Below are 21,976 nucleotides of genomic sequence, written 5' to 3'. Positions count from 1 at the left end.
TCTTTTGGGAATGTTTTTGAGTTATAAGGCGTGAAGATTTCAGGCCTGTAATAGCAATTAAAAAAAATAATCTTTTTTTGCTAAGGGTTAAGTATGTCTTGAATGTACCAAAAGGACCCAGTGTGTGTTGGAGACCAGTTGTTGTCATGACTGTAGGTATACCATGATACAGTTTTCCATGGACAGCTTTAACTCTGAGACTGATGTCTGCAGAATGGTAAACACGCATACTTAGTTTTAAAGAGGAAAAAAAAAAATCCAGGTTGAAGATGTGTTTGAATAAGTGTTTTCAGTATCAGGAGTAGGAAGTCACTAAAAGGGCTAGGTATTTTACTGTGCTGCATGTGAATGGAGGGGAATGCTGGGAAGGGGAAGGTTAGAATTGGAAAGGGGAGGGATGTTGTTGTTTGTCACCTGTGATCAGCAGGCAGTACAATTAGGTTACATGTCAGCAGGCCAGCTTAATTAACTTACACATTTATTTATGGTACTGTTGCAGTATACAAAATCTAAAGCTGTGTTATTTTGCAAAGCTTGTCATGTTGCATGTATGTAAAAACCAATAATAAAGTGAAATTTTTACTGCTTACTAGTTTACCATGAGTTTTTAATTGAAAGAAAAATAATTTATAGACCTTTAATAGCTTGTTACGCATTTTTGACTCTAAGAAGATAACTTGAAAGGTCTTGTTTCACCTAAGGCTTTTCAGCTAGATTGTGCTGTTTGATGAAAATAAATCCAATTATTCTGTTGATTTAGTTACACAAATTTTCTGTAGTGTAACTCAAAGAAGAATATCACTAATAAGCTTTTACTTTTACAGTTTATGTGGGTTTTGTTTGATTGTCTTTTTTGTTGTTGTTGTTTGCGGTGGTTTTTTGATTGTTTTCCCTTACAGAAGGACCACAAAATTGTAGCTTTATCCCATAAAGGCTTATTCCTGTGTGATATGTGATGCCACTGTGACACATATGAGATACAGTTTCAGAGTGTTTACTAAAAAAACCCCAGTTCTAGTTGCCATTTGCTCTTCCTGACCAGCAAGAACACTGCTGAATGCAACAGGATAAAATAATTTATATTTTGGAGGCACAGAGGGAAATCATATTTCAGAGGGATTTCCTAGCAAGTCCTCATTGTCGTCTTGTTCTCTAGCCTGGGCTTGTCTTGCCCTCCCTGGCCCCTGCCACCTTGCTCCAAACCTGGAAATGGTCTCAATCACCTGCTTGCTGTACCTTGAAGCTTTATTGTACCTTGCTGAGACAGCAGGAGAAGTGTAAGAGAATTCCATCCTTGAATTTCAGTCTTCCCTGTAGTCTGGCACCGCAGTACCTCTGTGTACTGAAATGTTCCTGGCCTACCCATTCTATGGGGAGCTACTGCTGAAGAAATCCTGTTCTCAACTGCTTGCCTTGTCTCTCTTTCAGAGACTGCTGTTTCCACAGCGGGTCTGGCTTTACCTGTGTGCAGATCTGCTGCTGAGCCAGTGATGTTTTCAGCTCTGCATGTTGCACACAGCAATACAAATTTGAATGTTAATACACTGATAGCTTGAGTTGTACTTTGGCGGTTTAGGAGTAGACTTGTGTGTGACGCTGCAAGATTGTACCTCAGAGGCAGAAACCTCTGGGCATGAACATAGGCAGAGGGAGCCCAGGGAGCCGTGGCTGCCATCCTAAAGAGTGTAAATTCCCTGTATGTGCGAGGCAGCACTTCCCATGGCTTGTGCAACCATGTGGAAGGGGAACGTAGCAGCCAAAGGACCAAACCCATGCCCTGGGTTGTCCTTCTAGCCCCTCTTGTGACCTCTACCCACTGGCTTGGTTGGACTCCTAGCTTGGGTACTCTATTCTTTCTTTAAAGCCCTGATTTTTTCCATAGGATATTTCTTCTGTGGTTTTATCAGTTGTTCATCAGTATTATGATTTTGTCTGAATTTCTGCTACTTTATAACATGGTTTTACATCCATTTCTGGCCTAGTCACAGTGCTTGATACAAGGAAAAGTAGCCCCTCTGCATCTCTCAGAACTGAGAGCTGTTTCTAGTTCGGAGTGTGTGTGTGTGTGTATTTTTTCTGTGAAGACCATGTGCATATTCTGTGTCCATGTGGGAAATGTCTGAGGGAATTTATGGAGATTTTAGATGCATTGGCTGATAAACTGATAAACATAACTTTATTTAGCTTTATTTTTCTTTTCTTTTTTTTTTTGCCTTTTTCTCTAGTAAGCGAGATTCTTCAAAACTTACATCTGGATTTCCTCATCTTCATGTCCTACCTAATTTCTCAACTTTTTAGAACTTTGTAATTGATTGTTTCATAAAAAATGCATGGCTGAAAAGTTAAGGTTGTGAAATCAAGTACAAAAAAAGTTAAGAAATGCCTCTTTAGGGCTTGCCTGTGTAGCCTTGTATAAATAAATAGGTAAATAAGTATGTATAAGGCTACACAAGCCTATAACATATATGTGTGTGTGTATTTTTTTTTTCCTCCTATGGAATCCTGCTAGGTTCTATGCACAGTATCTGCAGTAGTAGCTGATGGCATCTGTATTCATAGTTATCTAATATGCGGTCCTATCCCCTTTCCCGCCCAGTGTTCAGACCCTGATTTGAGAACCTATCAAGCGCAGATGGAATCAACAGTGAATTCAGCTACAAGTTCTGCAGAACATGTACAAACTGGCATTACAGGCCTGAAATTGCCCTGATGCATACAGGCTGTCATTAAAAATGTGGAAGTTAGTTTTGTGACACCCAAGTGATTCTACTGCACAGTTCCATCTGTTTTTCCAAAGTATACGATGCTACAGCTTCTGCACAGTGCTTTTAATGGTTCTCTGCAATGACTGAACACGTTTTGACACAGAATAACATTTTTCTCCTGTGCCCTCTCCTTAGAAATGGATGACCTAGTTGTGCTAAAACTTTAATATTAAAATTAGGAACAAATCATCCTGAAACAGGCACCAAACATGGGTTATTTCAACCCAGATATTTGCAGAAGGAAAAATATGTTAATGAGCAAAGCATGGGTGTTGGTAACCTCAGCTGCAACTGATGATACCAGTATCAAAAATTACACTGCCACGGCACTCTCAGGGGGGTTGGTGTTGACCCTCTATTCTAAATGGTCATGACCATGTGTTCACCTTCGGTCTTTTTATTGTCTTTGTTTATTGACGGTTCAAGAAGGACAGGGAACTGCTGGAGAAGGTACAGCAAAGGGCTACAAAGATGATTAGGGGACTGGAACATCTTATGAGGAAAGGCTGAGGGACTTGGGTCTTTTCAGTCTGGAGAAGACTGAGAGGGGATCTTATCAATGCTTATAAATATTGAAGGGGTGGGTGCCAGGAGGATGGAGTCAGTCTTTTTTTCAGTGGTGCCCAGTGACAGGACAAGAGGTAACGGGCACAAACTTGGTCATAGGAAGTTCCATCTAAACATGAGGAGGAACTTGTTTACTTTGAGGGTGGCAGAGCACAGGAACAAGCTGCCCAGAGAGGTTGTGGAGTCTCCTTTTCTGGAGATATTCAAAAACCTGCCTGGACGCATTCCTGTGCAACCTGTTCTAGGTGAACCTGCTCAGGGGGGTGGGGGGTGGGTGTTGGATTAGATGATCTCCAGAGGTCCCTCCCAACCGCTATCATTCTGTGATTCTGTGAATGTTTCACATCTGTAGTCTTCAAATAGTTCCACAGCCATTGTGCCTTACATACATAGCCCTCTTCACCTTTCACATATATTCTGGACCACTGCTTTGTAACTACATTAAAAAAAAAATAAGAAAAATGCTTCAATATTGTGAGAATTGGGAGAGAAACTCTAGAGAGTGAGGCTTTTGTACAACTGCACTTTTTTAAAAGAACTATTTATATTGTTATAGCAATTTTATCTATTCTGTATGTCTGTGTAAAAATAAATAAGTAAATAAATAAATAAAATTCATGCTGTGTTCCCAGAACAATGTTTGTGTTCGTATAGCTGCACTGTTGTGTATCCAGCTAGTGATATGAATGCAAAATGAACTACTAATAATGCAAACATTTAAGGATTTGGTGTGCAGTTATTTATGTGTGTTTAACTTTGAAAGTAGGAATAGATTCATATTCTGGGTACAAGTAACGCTCCTTGCTGATTTTCAGCAGCTCACCCACTTGTCTGTCCAGTTTTATGTAGCACTAAATTGGTCTAAGAAAGGCAGGTTAAAAAACCAAAAAGTTCACATGGATGTCAAGCATTTTCCCTTTTTCATCCCTCATGTCTCAACCTTTTTATTGTGAAAATGATGAAAAGTCAAATTTACTTGTTTTTCTCATTGTTTTCCACTTGATCAGGTCCTTTTTTAAAGAACAAAGAAAAAAACCAAACCCTTAGTCCTCAGCTGCTTCTGATGCATGGAAAATTAATCTGACTTCACTTGAGTATGTACCAGTGAGTTGCAGTTATACTGTGGTATTTTCTGCTTTACCTAAGGAGGAAAACCACATCTGGCTTATAAATCAGACCAAAATTTGAATACTTCATTCAAGCGTGTATTGGGTGACTCCTCTTTATATTTTACAGGCCTGTAGTGTAAATTATGTGGTATAGTGGTAAAAGTCTCCTATGTTTCCTTAGAGGGCCATACTGAGAAAACTTGCAGCCCCACAGTATCTGCAAATGTAATGTTGGCTACCTGATGTACTACAACTATGACATTTACAGTAACAGTCATATTTCTTGATTGTTTTTAGAAATTGTCCCTTGGTTACGTATGTTCAGAGCAGAAGATGCTGTGGACTTCTCACAGTTAACGTTTGACCCAGGACAAAAAGAGCTTATTGCTGGAGCAAGGTGAGAAATCTTTTTTTCTTTTCATGTTGCGTCAGACTGAATTTTGTTCTTTGTTGATAAGTAATACTGAGCCAAATTCTAACATCAGCTTCCTCTCATGTGACTCCCCTACCTTCCAGACCCGCTGAACTGAACATTATGTATGTTTATTTCTCTTATTCCTGACCAAAGTTAAAAGATGGATTGCCTGGTATCAAGGATCCTAATGGCTTGTTCTCATTTTTAAAAAAAGTTTCCTGGAGGTACTCTCAAACTTTGGATGCATGCAGTAGAACAAGCAGATGCTGTATGACAATGTGACAAAAGTTACCATAGCACAAAACTTATGATGATCCCAAATTTGGCTACACAGTACAGCTCTTTGTACTTGGATGATTCTAATAATTATTCAGTACAATGCCAGGAACGATCTGTTAAAGACTGCAGAATTAGTGGTAAAGTTGGTGATAATCATAATTTTTGCACAGTAGAACAGTGCTTTGCAAGCTGTGATCAACAGTGACACTGTCTTAGGTGTCAACATTGAAGCAGTGACAGTCCTTGAACACCATTTTTACTTCTCTTAGCATAGGAAGTATAGTAAAGCATTTTGGTTGGCAAAAAATTTTAACCATCTAAACTTATTATTTAAATCTTCCTTCTGAATATATTTTACTCTTGAATTAATGAAGTTCTAGTCACTTCATTTTTCTGTTAGATTTAGCATTGGAATATACTTCTGTTTCCCAATTTGTTTTTTAGTTGAAAACGAGGTTCAAAATACAGAGTCATAAAATGTGCTGCGAGGAAATTTTTTTTCTGTGTGCCAATGGAAGTTGCTTAGCTACAGGGACAAAATTTTCTGAGTGTGGAGATATGTATATGAATCTGGCCCACCTGAAGTGGAATATCCTGTGCACTCATGTTGATTTTTCTGTTCTGTAAGCTGCCAAATGAAATGAGGCATGAGGTTGTCAACTGGCGCTGTTCTGTAAAGACAGCCAGCGTAAGTCAGAGCTGTCTGAGCCCCTCAAGCCCATGGAATTGTGTGTTCGGTCGATGCACACTGTATAGATCTCAATAACTGATGAAAAAAATTATTTTTTTCCCTCCTCTCTTTGTTTTCTTCATACTGTTCATCTGGGCTCCAAATCTCAGCAAAGAATATGCTCATTTAAACTTGTGCTTTTGATGAAGTCTTTTGAATCACTATGGGATAAGCTTTGGATGATTTTGTTGAATAGTCAGTGACTATGAAAAAATGCCACCTGCCAATTCTGCCTTTTGCAAAAGACCCAATACAGTAAAAGCAATAGGATTCATTTGGTTTCTCTTTAAGTTAATGCTGCTTCAGAGCTTCATATCTTTCGTTCTGGCTAAAATTGCAAAATTAAAAATATTCAGTATTTTTATAATCACAACAGAAATCTTTGTTTTCCACAGTCCAGTATAGCTGGCTATTATTCATTCATAGAATTTCTTGTATTTTTTCCTTTCTTCATTCTGCATTTCCATTCTAAATTCTAAGATTTTCCACAGCGCTTTTGTGTTTGGCCATGGAGACCTCACTTTAGAATGACTGCACTTGCCAGCGGGTTTCTGTAATTGTACATATTATTGATATTAGTATGTCCTTTTCACTACATATTTTTCTCTTCTTGAAGCATTGTGCCAGACTATATGGTGAAAGTCATTGTATGTCATGGAGTCATAGATTCAGAGACTAGCAACCAGTTGTCAGGGTGCTGTTGTCCCAAATATGCAAGTGTTGATCTTACTGATTATGCACCTTTTGTATGTAGTCCCCACTACCATGTAGAATTAATTCACTGTGAATATGATGTCGAGTTTTCTGCTTGTTTGCAGGAGTGGTGTTTGCAGCTTTTCATAGACTCAACTGGCTGTGCTGACAATTTTTTTTGCTTAACACACTGTTTGTAGTTACCTTTCACCCAGGGCTATCTGAAGAGAGCATTAATATTACCATACTTGTGCTATGGCCTGCGGATAAAATTTTAGTAAAAGTTTCTTGCACATCTGCCTCACAGGATTCACATATCTGAAGAGCTGTCAGAAGAATTCATTTTCTGTCCTAAGTGATAAATGTGGTTTCTTAAAGACAGTGAAGAGAATGCTCTGTTAATTCTGCCTCCCTGGTGAAATATCTTTTGATATATAGTTATTTCTCTTAGAATATTCCAACAATTTTTTTTTATTATCTTCTTGTACTAACACTTCAGTACTGAAAAACTAATAACTATGTGCCATGTGATTTCAGTAAGATCTGAACAGTTAAAAGTTCCTGTTCAGTTGTGAAAATGATAATTTTTAGCCCTCTAACATGGTTTTCTCTTCACTACCCAATCAATGATAGAGAAGAGAAATGTGTGATGTGGCACATGACAAAGCTACAAATAAACTTTGATTACTCCATTTACACTGCCAAGAGAAGTACTCCCATTATGATTTACTTGTCCACCATCCAGACAAAGACACGGGGTGATGCTTACAGCTCTAGGCTTCTGCTGTAGTAAGATGGTGTTCTTCTAAACCAGAGGAATGATTTTCACAGCTGGGAGCTGTGTCTTGGCTCAGCTTAAGTTTATAATTGATTTTTTTCAACTTTGTGGAGTTTAGTGAACTCTTCCCCCAAATTTCTCTGTCTTAGAAACCAAACAAAATAGTGTTGAGAAAATTTGACACTATTGGAAATTGTTAAATCTCTTTTCCATCACTGATATTTACTGCAGGTGATTCTGTTCCATTTTTGAAGTTCTGCAGCCTCTAAAGAGGTTCATGACTTGTCTTAATAAGCAAGGTAGTGAAGATTCCAGCTTGGATCCAGACTGGATTCCCATTGGGAGCTGCCAATGTCACGTAGCTATGTAAAAAGACAGATATGATCCCATGATGCCTCAAAAGGTGTCTCCTGTAGTGACAGAGAATTATTGATATTGTTGCACAAGGTCCTTGGGAGACTTTAAACTGTACTAGTGTGTATTGTTCTGTTTATATATGCTTAAACAAGGTTAACCGAAATTAGAAAGAGATGTAGGGAAGGGCTGCCCGTAAATCCATCAGCAGGTACATCTAGGGAAGGAAATAGCTGTATAAACTACACAGTAGTGTTGGCAGAAAACCAAATCCGTTTAAGTAGGCCATGGGTAATTTAGTCAAGAAACAATGAGTTTTGTCCCATTTTACCAGTGCGAACAAAACAAGAACAGAAATATTTTTGAGATAGACATCTCTAAATATATGAAAGGGATATTATTCACTAGAATTTGCCACAGCAGGCAATGACCAGGAAGGTAATTACTAGTCCTGTATTGCTAAGATTAGTCTTGCTCATCCAGTTTGGGAAATAATGGTGGTCTTTTGATGTCTGCGGGCATTCCATAGTTGCTGTGCAAAAATAGATTTTTTTTACAATTTTATCTGTGCCTCTCCTTGTCTCTGCAGGTTGTCTTCCAGTCCTTGTGAGAAGTCTTTAGCTGATATTTTATTTTGTTCTGCAAAATGTCCAGCTCTCCTATAGGTCTTGAATTGATTAAGTTGGAGTCTCCTAGCCTTTTTTCAGTTTCTTTACACCATCTCCAGTGATCTACGAATGTTACTACTCCAATACTAGTACACATCTTCACTTTAATCACCCAATCCACCCTGGCACTGGTATTTCCCTTGTGCTGAGGAGCTGCCTAAGATTTGGAGTCACCCCCCCCAACTTTCCCTCTCCCACCACCCCCGTTAGGGAGAGAGGCTGCTGATCCCAATGAAGTTTGGTTTTGGCTCAGTCTGGTTTATTTCTAGAGTGTGCACAGCCATGTTTCTCTGAACACAGTAGAAACAAGTAACTGCAGTCCATTTTGTTGTTCACCTTTCAAATTCCTCACAAATTCTGTACCTCAACTGTGGGGAGTGTCTTTATTTCTTATGTCACACTCATACATGTTTCCTACCATGAAGTCCAATGCCTTTTAATACCGACTGCTTTAGTTTCTGAATATTGCTATACAGTACAGGTTCAATTATACCTCCTGTTTTAATTGTAAAAGGAGATAGCACAACTTTCAATTTTAATGAGGCTTGCACTTGGTTTTGTGTCAGAATCACCTGACAATCATTAACGCCTTCCAGTGTAACAGGTCTGCTTAATAACATATATTGGATCTGAAGCGTAAGTGTTGTAGTATTTTTGTTTTAAACCAGTGTCATTTGGTCTTCTGTCAATCTGCTGTGCAAAAGGACATATATGTGTAACATTGGCGAGGGCTTCAGAGGGAGAGGAATATCTTCTAAAATGACTGATGAGTTAGTCTGGATCTCAGTAACAAACTACAGTTGCCTGGCTTGCGTGGGAGCTTTTGCACAAATTGTCTGTGTAGAAAAGTTCATTTAGATAGCTTTGAGAAAGGGGGGAGTGGGGTGAAGGGGATGGGGACAGTCAGGGGAAAAGGCAGAGAGAGAAATTAATCTTGTGCTACTTTGATCAAACAGCCCAAAGTGCATAGTGAAGACAAGTGAAGATTACAGTTCAATTTATGAAGCTGAATTAAGCAAAGAAGAATGATTTCTATTATGGTTGCTGGGTTTTAAAGTTTTCATTTGAAGAATGTGACAGATTTTTCAGTGTTATGTCAATTGGGTCTAGATTTAATGTAAAAGGAACTTTTTTCCTTAATAGGTATGTGCTAAGTTGTTTGAGATTATACATACATGTAAAATGAAAAAAAAAAAAAAGAAATAGATTAATGAGAAACACTCTACAGAGAAAATTCAGTATGGGTGTAAAACAGTTGTTAGTACTTTACGAAGACTATTGGCTTTTGACACAGGCCAATGTAGCTATGTTCCCCTGAAACTATCTTTAACATTTGCCCCAGGCATTGTTCTTAACATCACATAGGACTTGGCAGATAAAAATGAATGAGTTCTCTTGCAATCTGAAACCTTCTAGGGAATTAATTTGTTTTCTTCAAAAAAACCCATATGGCAAGGCAGAATTTACTTTTATAATTAAGTGGCGTCAGCGTAGGATTACTCTCAGGGCATTAGCTCCTCAGTAAGCTCAAGGAAATGAGAGACTGCTTGTTTATCTTATTCTGATAAATCCTGATAAAATATTCAGGTGAATATTTCTCTGTGTGTTATTTAGTGGACTGACTTAGCAACTAATCAAATATGATAATGATTTCTGTATTTTGAAATGCCAGTAAGCGTGGAGATTCATGGATTTCCCCAGGAACAACCCTGCCTTCTTTTCCTATGTGGGAGCGCTTTGCCATATGTCCTGCAGCTTTTTCTTTGTTTCTCTCTTCGAAAGGTCAATTGAGGGGGGAAAAGACCAGCTCAAGGGAAGGCTACAGCGGTGTCTGAATTGCCCTAGCAAATTGTGCATTGCCTTTTTTTCTTCCTCCTTCCCTGACAATGCACTAAACACTTATCAGCTCTAGTTTTTATAAATCAAAAATTGTTAAAAGTGTTCCAGCCATTTTGGTAAAATGAGAGTCAACTAGAAGCATGTCTCAAACCCAGTAGGTTGGAGAAAAAATGTTGAGGTTCAAAATAATTAGTTACGTTTTCCTTTTAATCCATTCTTTTTTCTCTTTTTTTTGGTGACTTTTTAATTTTTTTTCTTCATGATTTTATTCAGACCATGCAAGAAGAATTATGTCAGAAGAAATTTGTTTGTTTAAAGGAAAAATGAAGTAATCACCCTCTTCCCAAGCCTCTTGTGCTTGAAATTATGAACTGGTAGGAGCCTAGCTGGAGTTCATTCTTAATATGTGGTAGTTTATTTTTTAAATTTCAAGTTGGGCTAGTTCAGCTGTACTTTAAAATTATATAGTTACTTATCAGAAATGGGTCTCAAAGCTATTCAACTTTTTTAATTGGATAATGTATATTTAGACATATCTTACATTATTTTTTACACAGAGCATCCTAGTAACGGTGGCTTTCTCCTGTATGTTCTCCTGCAAGTTAATTAAACTTGCTTTGAGATGGCTTATTGCCTCAGTCACTCCTTATCTTGCTGATGAAGGACTGTAACAGTATGTCTTTTCACTTAATTAGATGTGTGTTTGGGAACGTTAATTTGAACCATTACCACTACTTGCCATAATAACAGAAAGGCAAATTAAAGGATTCATTAACAGTGGTTTAAGAATATCTAATAAAGGAATAAATAACTGTACAGGTTTGCTTCTTGCTGTTGTCTGCTCCCGGCAGGAGAATCTGAGAGCTTCTTGTTAATGAGATGCTCTGAGCGCTACATATTGGGAGAATATACAGACACCAGGAATTAGTGCTATATTCTTTGAATATCCATCTGGGTTTTATTGCTCATTTAACACTTGGTTCAGGGTAATCAATGTCTGTCCTTCCAGTGATTGATCTGATCTAATCTAAGGTATGGTTTAATGTTAAATCTAAGAGGAATTACCATCCTATTGCTGTGGAAAGAGGGAAGGTCTTTCTCCCCCTACTGCTTCTCTTTCCTACCTTGCTAATGGGTTCCTAAATATTCTTATAAGCTAATGCTTTGTACCTCTCCTGCTCATGCCTTGTTCAGCTATGCAGTTTTCTCTTCCTTTGCACCAGGTCTGGTAACAGTCTGATTGCAGAGTAACACTAGTCAATTCACTAACCCCACAAAAACTACTTGTTTTCTTGTGCTGATTTAATGTCTTGCCATTTTAATTAGTGGAACTAGCATGATGCATCATCAGAGGAGCCCTGGAGTTGACTTGAGGTAAGGTGAAAAGAGAAATGGCAGGGGTAATAGGAACTTCTTTGGCAGAGAACACTGCTATTTCAGTGTAAGCCATCTTTAGAAATTTTATCAGATGAGTGGTGTTCTAAAGGTACCTGTCTTCAGCTGAAGTCATGACTTAATGTATACACGCTTGATCTGTGCTAGTAGTAGTACATGTCCTGCTGCAGAATATGGCAACTTATGCCTTCTCTTGGTTCCTAGTTAGACTGAGTTCTCATGTCAGTTAGCTGTTCCTTTCTTCTGCAACGAATGTTAGTCCAAACATAGGGTTTCTGTCCTACATCACCAGCACTTTGGTCCTTGCTGAATTTGTCTACTTGTGTGGGCCTTTATGGCACTGAAATGCAGGGCAGGGAGCTACCAGCTGGTCAGAGGCTGATAACCATGGTATGAAAGAAGTCCTAGAGAGATACCACCTGGAGCAGCAGTCAGGTCTGTGAAGGACTCTCCCCTGCCTCTGAAACATTGGTGACTTGCATAAGTTACTACAGCGCCCTTGTGGATGCACTTGAGTGGCTGCACTCATCTTGTGAGAGGGCTGCTCTGATGCTAGGTAGGCATATGGGTCTCAGTCCTAATTCCAAGAGTACAATCAGAAAATTTAACAGTGCAATGATGCATACTGTGCACATGACCTTCACCTCTCAAAATTTGATGGAAGCAAGATTGTGTTTTATATGGAGATATGTTGACATCATGTGCTGACCTTCGTATGCATCCTGCTTACAAATTTCCCATGTACAGCGGGCTTTCTCTGAAGGGAAGGGCTCTGTTGGAAACTAACAGCTCTACCAGAGGACTACAGCATGGTCACAGGACAAAAATTCAAGGCTGGCTTTGAAAATGTGGGTCATCAAGTTTAGTATCTCCTTCCTTTAAGTACCTTTAGCATTAATGCGATCACTTATATAATTTTGGATGATTTTGTTGTTGCAGTTTCTTTTCTTAATAAAATAATAAAATAAAAATAAGTCCAAACTTTGCCTACCTTAGACTCTTTACCTTCTCCCTCCACCCCCCCCCCAAAAAAAAAACCCACCTCAAGCAAACTTTATGTGCCAAAGTTGATTACTGTAGGAAAAGAGGCCACAAAAGGTGTGAACTGTCTAAAATTTCTGTTTATTTAAGCCCATTCCCATTATTGTTTTTTTTTTTTTTTGAGGAGATATAACAGCAGCATTTAAATTTAATTTCAAATTAATCTTGAAAAGAAACAGGATATTAATATGTTGAAAAATGAAATGGTAACAAGACCACATAGGATTTGCATGGCTGTTTATGTGGATGGGTACTGTACAGTGTATGCCATATCGGCCAAATGTAAAAACTGAGGGCATGTACGTTGAGGTATGTTTTGCAAGATTAAAAAGTATTAAAGATTTGGTCAGCCACAGTTATGAAATACAGGGTTAATGTTTTGGATGAGGTGATATTTCAGGATAAAGTTGAACTCAGCAACAACTTACTAAATAAATAGCTGAGTAAGCTCACAAGCTTATCTGGACTAAAGCATAATATTCAGAAAAGCCTTGATCTGCATGCATCAGAGGTGCACAGGTGACAAATATTCTGAGGCCATCTCCAACCAGGAAACTTGGGTGCTGTGTGTGAGAAGCAGGGGCCAACAGGAGAAGATGGTAATGCACGTTTGAGATGACATGGCATGATGGGACTTCAGGAGGAGGGTGAGCTCCAGAGCTGCAGAGACAGGCCACTGGTGCCTTTCTGCTTTTCCTGGAGAAGCCCATGGAAAGAAATACATAGAAGTGATGCCTGGCTGTTATTGGATGTCTGTGCAAGAGTGCTGTGTTCTAGGATCTCTAGTTACTGCTGAGGCTGTATGTGGAGCCACAGGGAAGTGAATGTGGTAAGATTTGCTAATCCTGAGGAGCAACCATCAGAGAAGGAAATCAGATTTTACAGGACCTTTGAGTGGATTAATTTAATTTATAATGGGATTCTTTCCTAATTAACTCCAGTAGTCTTTTTCTTATTCTGTTTGCCAAGCTCAGTGTCTCACTGGTCAGCCTATGATCACCTGAGTCTTCCTTTTTGCCCTTTTGAATGTTAATAAAACATGGTTAGTGTTTCATTCCTTAAGAATGCCTGTAGTTTTAGAAAATATTAAAAAAGAGCAATAAGAGGACCAAAAATCACTTCACCGTAATTTTTAGGTTGAATTAGCATGACCTGCTAGTTTGAAAATACTCATCTCTGTATATGCTGTTTTCACATCTTTAGCATTTATCAGTAAGCTACTTATTTCATTATTATCATTTGTGGAGACTTCTATTTCCTCCAAAATGCAGACAAAAAAATACTTATTGACCATTCTGCTTTTCATTATTGTAATTTGACCATTTTCATATAATAGTTCAACTAGACCACTTTGATTAGTTTTCTTTTATTTCCAGTGTATCATTCTTAGCTTTTTCACATATTTTTCCTATCATATCTTAATATAACCAAATGAATTTTCTATATCATAGTTTTTTATTTATATTGATTATCTCCTTTCCTCCTATTCTTATTTCTTTTCCTTTTTTTAATCTCCAATTGCTGATTTTACTACATTGCAGAACTAGAATTGGCTTTTACCCAGAACTTTCCCATCTTGGTTGTGGAATCGTGATTTTTTGCTTAATAGTTGATTCTTACAGAGCTTATACTTTTCATTTTCAGTCTTAATATTTTTTCCTTCCAGTAAATTGAATAAAATTTTCTTCTTTCATGTGAAATAGTTTCTTGAAAGAAGTGTACAGGAAGGAATCTTTTACTGGCTTATTTCCAGGAGTTTCTGTTTATTGATTCAGGCTTTCACCTGCAGATGCATATGGGGGCTTGGCGTGGTGTGTTGTTGTTTTTTTTGCTATTTTATGAGTTTTTTTCAAAAGCTTAATCTATAATGCTTTTTCCTAAACTGTATGTGCCACCTTAACATTCTTCTAATTCATGTCTGTGTTTAATGCAACAGTATTTATTGTTGTTGTGTTCACATGCTTGCCATTTCACAAAGAAAAGGGTAAACTGCTGGATTTAACAACCGTTACTAACATGCTATCCTTTTGAATCTTCATGCGTTTTCAGTTGATGTTTGACATGGACTTGTGTCCATGCATACAGAAGATTAGTATTAGGAACATACAGAAGATTAGTTTTATACTTTTATCAGTAGTCATACTGAATATACTTACTGCAATAGATCAAAATACATTGTCATCAAGGAGGTGACTGGACCATGCTTTTTGTGGTGTTTAATTCATTTCCCACTGATAGCAGTGGAAGTCTTTGCCATTGAGTTTGAGCAGACTCTTGATCAACAGGTTTTAGTTATCATAGTTCAGCTAGAAAAGTTGTTCAGTGCTGTGAATGTAAAGCAAAATGCTTATTGCCTGCTGGCTATCTGGAGGAATACAGGATGCTGCTTTATCTCAGAGTTAGTTGTGTTTTCTTCTCATTACATTGTCCTTCTGTTTGCAGATTTATGTAACATATTTGCTTTCCTCATTAATTAAGCACCAAATGGAAACAAATTTACCAATTACCACCGGTGTCAAATCAGTTTAATTCCAGCATGTAAAGTTGTATTTGTCTTGCTTTTATTAGCACCATATTTGGACAAGAGACAGGCCTACATATTAACAGGTCTGTATCTATGCTTCAGAAATGTACTTGGTCATTTTTATTTCACATCCTTTGGTGCCTTCAAAGCATAAATGCACTAGAATAAAGCTAAACAGAGGTTGAAAAACGGCAATCCAGGGCATAATCTCAATAACTTATTGAAAAAAGTATTGTCACCTATCTCTTGAGCAGCAAAATGGCTCTGCACATATTATGAAAATTGGCATTGACTTTTTCTTTTGACTACAAGATTTATTAATACCATATTTCCAGTGTGTTTTTTTACTGTCACGCTTATTTTTTTTTTTTAGATTTTTCTCATTTATGTCCTTTCTGAATGAGTTCTCGCATGTTAGAGATGCAGATCTTAGAATGTTAAACTATTGTATTTGTAGAGCTAAATGTAGTCCTGAAAGTTTTACTGAAGTGGGCACATTTAGGTAGGAATAGCTCTGATTGCTCTCCAAATGCTAGTTTGCCACTTGTCCTAGCATTATTTATGTAGTCGCAGTCACTCTGTGCTGTCCATTTGCCCAGTCTACCTCTATGTTGCTAAGGTGTAACGCTTTTACTATGTCTTGCACATCGCTTTTCTCCTTATTCCTTTTTCTTTCTGATGGCTTTATGAAGCTGAAAATATTTGAATTGGTTATTGACAGACACAGGAAGTTGAAAAATGTACACTAATTAGCTCTGGCTCTTGGCTCATTCACATGAATATAGACATTTTAGTCTCCCTAACACTTACAGGGTCAATATTTCTAATTCCACACTGGATATATCGGTGGGTAGAAGCATTGTGCTCTACTGCATAGGATACAAATCTCATTTTCTAGGAGAAAAACCCCACAAAACTTTCAGCCTCTGTTTTTCTTCAGGCTGACATTGTGTTTATGTATTTATTAATTTAGAATTTTAAAAATTTGGGACAATAGCTTACTTTTTAATAAAGCTGAAATGATGTCAGGATGAAAGACCATAAAATGACATTAATAATTTGATAATCTGTCTTAAAATGACACATCAAAGAGAAATTTTCAGTAGCTATCTCAAGATTAAGTACGCCTAAAGATTGACATGACACTATGCTAAATAGTGACCCGAAAACTAACAGCGTGAGACCAGACTGTCTGTTCATATATTCTGCAACAGAGGCTGCATTTATTTGTGGAGTGAGATGGGGCATTTATGTGCCACTCCTGTGAGTCTGATACCACTGAGTTAAGAAAACAGTTTATACCTGCTGAGGATGCAGTTCGGTCTCTCTGGAAGAAAAAAGTTGTTCTGCTTCTGTAAGTGGAAAAAAAGATTTGCAACAGCAGTGAAGTTGTAGGTTTCTTTAACTTTTGATATCTGGAGTGAAAGAAGCACAATGAATGATGGCCGATGGAAGCTTATATGCAATGAGATGAGGAGCAGACTGAGTATTTATGTTTCCTGCTGATTGTTTTTGAGCAAGATATTTTGCAGGTGTGAAGGTATTTTTTGGCCTTACAGAGAGAGTGTAGATGGTTAAGAAAGACTATATGCATTGCTTCCTGATGTTTCAGTGAAAGTCTTCAAGTCAGCTTGCACATAGCTTGTGGATGAAGCTTTGCGTAAATGTTGTCCTGCAATGTACTGTTTTCTTTTTTTGCCCACTTCAGGTCTCTTCATGACTCAAAACCAAGTATTTTAGTTATTTCTTTGTGGTGATTTATCTGTGCTAATAACAAATATTCTGTCTTTATTTTACTTTCTCCTGAATTCTTTCATTTAATAGCCAGCCTCTTGCATTTTGAGTACCTCCCTTTAGCAATATTCCTAGGAAAGACTAGTGGCCTGATCCCTGTACATCCACAATTTAAGTAGACCATATATGTACCAGAGTCAATAAATAAATACACATAGCTGCACGCCAGAGTCCATAAATAAAGCTGGCCATGATGGTGGTTGTGTTTCTGAGATACATGCTTTGAAAAAACTGTTTTTAGTTTTTTAGACACAGTTTGTTTTTGTTCCCCCCTCCCCACTCCCCTGACTCAATTTAAAAAATTGATAGAGATGTAAACTACAGGTCCTGACCATCTGTGCCCATTAACAATATTTCATACCTCTTTGGAAAGAATTAGAATTATTATCTCAAAAAATGTGGCCTAATTTTAATTTGGATTACACTTCTACCAGTTACATGGTTGTAATACTACAGATAATTTGTGAATATTGCAAATATTTAAATTTAAAGTTTAAATTTACTCACCTCTTTGTTATCTGTTTTTTGTTACTTAAAGTTAATTTTTAATTTTTTCCTGTCTTTTATATTCATTAGTCATGTTTTTATTTAGTTACTAATAACAGGATTTTTTTTTACTTAAACACTAGTAACAATTAATCTTTATCTACTTTTTTTTTTAACCCCAGAAACTACCTCTTCAGGTTGCAGCTTGAGGATCTCTCTCTGATACAGGTATGTTTTCTGTTTGTTTTCTTAGTTCCTCTGCATGATGTAGGTAAGCAGATGTTTTAAAGCAGATAATCAAGATATTAATAATCTTAATAACTACAGATAAGTATGCATCTGGTTTTGTCCTCTTTGCGGCCCCATATTATATAAGTCATATTATCTGTTTTAATTCCAGATTAGCCTTTGTCCCAGGCCATACAGACCTGATGTTACCTTACTCTGCTGTGATTTCTTTAGAGTGGATCTATAAAAAATGGAGGCTGGGAGGGAGGATCATGTTCTCTTTGAAAAATGTTTCAACTTATTATTGTGCAGCTTCTTTATTCAGAATTTATTGTTATTTTAGAGAAAAGATTTTTTTTAAATAATGATAAATAAAAAAATTCATACTTGCTTAAGTTAAATTAGTTTTATATGGAAGGCAGCTATCTATTGTTTAAAACTTGTTAGAGCTTGGAAGGTGAAACTAAGTCTTTTAGAGGCAGTTAGGCTTCATAGAAAGGTAAGCGAGAACCCCTGATCAATTTATTTTACCCTGAACTTCATCTGACTTCCATATACCAGCAATCTCATCTTCCCTCAGTCTTCTGAGTGGTGTTCCTTGCTTAGGTTTTGTTGGTTTTCTCTTTCATTATTTTTAACCTTGGCATCATTTCTAACCTTTGTCGTCCTTGTGTTCTTGGCTCTAAGAGCTGTTTTAGTAAATTTAATTGAGTTGTCTAACTTTCTAAGGTCTGGAAGTAGAAAATCACAATGAAATAAAAATGTATGTTTTTTCATAATCTTTTTCTTTATGCAATTTAAAATTAACTAGCTTTAGATTCAGTACTGTACCTATTATTTCATGAAGTAATACTATATAGCTGAATATGGAAAAGTAAAATGCATTCAGGTAAGGCTGTCCTTGTGATTTGTAGAACGCCTTGTGTATGCTTTAATTAGACTTGCAGACTTCCTTTACCTTCCCAGACTACTAGGAACAAGATCTGAAGTTGGCTTACAATTAACCAAAGTTGCAATATTGATAAATATTCAATTTTGTAGCTAGTGCTTAGGGCTGTGGCGCAACAAGTACTTTTAATATCCAGAATTAAGACTGTTTACTTTCACCTTATGTGACATACTCAATATCCTGGCAAATAATTTGGGTTAAGTCCTAAAGATTCTTGTTAAGAGGCTGCACTCAGAGGTCTCTGATGGTGCTGTTGTAGTTTATCCTGCTAATTCATGGATTGAAGTTCACAGCTTTCCTCTGTTAGGATAAGTATCAGTAGGCTGAATTCACTAATGAGGGATAAATCTGTAGATTAGAGAGGCTTATAATTATGCTGACTGACTTGAACAAATACCCTCCCACCCCAATCAGAAAAAAAAAATACAAAATGAGGACAGAAATCATACTGTTGATGTTATACTAGGTTACTAGGTTTTGGTCTTATGAATGTGCAGAAGCCTTTAAACAGTCTTCTCAAGCTGACTTTTGGTAAAGTTTCTTATTCCGTCCTCAATGCTGTACCACCACTGTTCTGCCTCTGTATCTTCAAACGTTTTTCCACAACCCTTTAGGGAGATTGTTTTCCCAATCAAAACCGAAGTATGCATGTTTTTTTTTTCTTTCACCAGCATATCTTTACTACCCCTAACCCAAGTATTCAATTTTTTTCACTTATTTTCAAACCTACTGTTTTGACTCCTTCATATTGGTCCTTCACAGGTCTTCTCTTCCTCTTCTTCCAGTCTGCTTCCCTTTCTGGTTCTGTTAGAGTGCCCCAGGACAGCCCTTATCCAAAAGACGTGTTCCCTTGGATGTGCCAGTTATGGCAGCTCCAATTCAGCTGTGAGGTGGCTGAAGCCTTTATTTTGATGCAAGTAAGCCAGGATGTAAGGTGTATTGTTTAGAACTCCCAAACTCAGTACACAGCACACTCAGGTCATCTTGTAATCTGGTATGAAAGTATGAAGTTAGTCACTGATCTTTTAGTCATAAAAGTAGCTTTGGGAGAGTTCTTGAGAGGCCATTTAGTCCCTCTAGGTACCCCAGGGCAGGATCAGGGGTCAGTGCTGCTGTCCTTACTGGTGGTTACTAGTCTGAACTCTTCTTGCAAGTCTTCAGTCATAAAGATGCACAACTTTTCTCAGCTTTTGTTGGGAAGCGTTAAGACATGAAGAGAGTCTCTGTCTCATGCTGGAAAGTGTGAAAGCTTTAGAAATGAAAGACAGTAACCATTCCTGTGGAAACTTGGAATTAAAACTTAGCAACTATCAATCTGAAACCCACCTGGAGCCAAGAATGTATTTCCCAAATGATTCACAGAGCTTTACAGACTTTTCAGATAAGTTTTGTTGGAATGACAGAATCCTAGCTGCAGTCCTAGTCATCCCAACATGTTATATAGGATTACCTCAGGTATAACTGAAGTAAACTTCGATTTCTGAAACTTTAGGGCATGTGAAGTTTCTCTCATTCATGTGTGGTGAAAGATATATTTTGAATAGGATTAGAGGGTGTAAAATTTACCAAGTTAGCAATGAAAAATTACAGTATTTTGAAGCTGTGGATCTTTCAAACCTGAAACTCTGTTATGGTTGAGGGAGGTAGGAACAAAAGTGAGAAGCAAAGTAAAAGTTATATGAAATCCTTGCAAAACAGAATGATTCAATTTCACAGGGGAAATAAAGCATAGTGTGGTTTAACTTGTTAATACTGTATGTGCTAGTTAGCATTTATTTGCTGAAGGACTGAACACTTTTCACTTTACGTATGGATAAAAGAACTTTTCTTTTAGCATTTTTTTCTTCACACAGTTGTCATAATAATAATGTAAAAAACAAGTTTAATTTTTCTACTTATGTTGCTCACTTTGATTTCTTTGCATGAACCAACCTTTGTAAAAACATGCAGATATTTCACAAGCTAATAAACTGTTTTTTGCATTGGGAAGAAAAGGCACATAGTGAAGTGCTAGCTGTAAGAAGCTTTCAGTGTAGCACAATAACAATACGAAAAGGCTAGAAACAAGACAACCTATACACCTGTTGTTTAATTATTTTAGAAAATTGCTCAAGCTCTATCTTTGCTATTGTGTGTCTGAAGGAGGAGGAAAATTGCTGACTTCTCATGCACAGCAAATACTTCCAGCATGGAAGAAAGGATGATTGTTACAATTTGCATCCTCCTTTTCTACAGTTTTCAATTAGACTTTTGTAACTGTCTATTTTATTTACATTGATGCTTTGGTTTTTTTTAGTTTGATTAATCAGTTTAATCTATTTTATAGTACTTTTCTATCTGGAAAATAAAGGGAATGCCTAAAACTTAATCTTGACCGTTGATGCATTTCAGTTATTTTTATATAAACAAATTTCCTCATCTGTCATGCTTAAGTGTCTGTTGGAATGTGTTGTTAGTTTGTCCACACACTGCTCTTGTGAAGATAAAAGGCTTCATGTTACATGTAAAAAACTGGAACAGTAAGAATAATTTAGTTATAGCAAAGGCATCTTTGCAAATATTTTGTTTAAAAATTTCCATGTATTTTTTCAAAGATAGACATTTTATAAATAAAGTATTATTTTGGAATCTTATCAGACATTGAAATATTATCAGATATTGTTTTGTAATAGGAAAGCTCTCTAAAAAGGAATAAAGTCAAATAATGACTCCTTGTTTGCAAACTTTTGCAATTTCTTTGGGCCAAAATCTGTGTATGCCCTGTTTTCTACAAGTGTATACCTGGAAAATAGTTTTGAAACACAAGATAACCTTCCCCACCCCCAAAAAAAACCCCAAAAAACCCAAACCAGACAGCCATTTACAAGTTCTCACAAAAGAAATGCAGAACATTCATTTATTAAAAGGGTACTGTTTCCATCAGTTTAGTGAAAGTTAATCCCTTGTAAAAGTGAGGGTTAGATTGCTACTAGATTGCATCAGGCAGGGTGTGCGTGTATCTAAACGTGAGCTAGGACTGTGCAGTGAGACATAGTCGCCCATTGTGAGTACATCAAAGTTGTCATCCCACATGTCATGGTTCTGTGCTCTGTACTTCATAGGCAAAGCCTGTTGTTTGAGTAAGCAAGTTTCACATGATAGTGTCTGTAGCAAACCAGTAGTTGATGTACCTCAGCAATTTCCTTTGTGTAGCAGAATAAAGAAGAATAAAACGAGCGAAAGTTTTTTAAGCTCTTGCTGGAGAAGCCTAAGAGTCAAATTGTTCAAAGCTGGCTGTTGGAACAATGCGTGCATAGTGATTATGGATTAGGAAAGAAGCACTCATTAGGCTGTTGTTGTAGAAGGACAAATATTTTATAACT

At 37.2% G+C, this 21,976-nt stretch overlaps 1 protein-coding gene across 1 annotated transcript in view; it reads left to right on the top strand.

Annotated features, from left to right (window-relative positions):
• Window positions 1–21,976, top strand: part of SEMA5A (semaphorin 5A) — a 345,320-nt gene that overhangs the window by 126,633 nt on the left and 196,711 nt on the right. The window contains exons 4-5 of the mRNA XM_059836141.1: window positions 4,739–4,838; window positions 17,620–17,665. Coding sequence (XP_059692124.1) covers window positions 4,739–4,838; window positions 17,620–17,665 — 146 coding nt within the window. The remainder of the gene's footprint in view (window positions 1–4,738; window positions 4,839–17,619; window positions 17,666–21,976) is intronic.

The sequence above is a fragment of the Gavia stellata genome, chromosome 3 (genome assembly GCF_030936135.1).
Source record: "Gavia stellata isolate bGavSte3 chromosome 3, bGavSte3.hap2, whole genome shotgun sequence".
NCBI lineage: Eukaryota > Metazoa > Chordata > Aves > Gaviiformes > Gaviidae > Gavia > Gavia stellata.
Note: the sequence above shows the minus strand (reverse complement) of the source record. Positions and strands in the feature narration are given on the sequence as shown.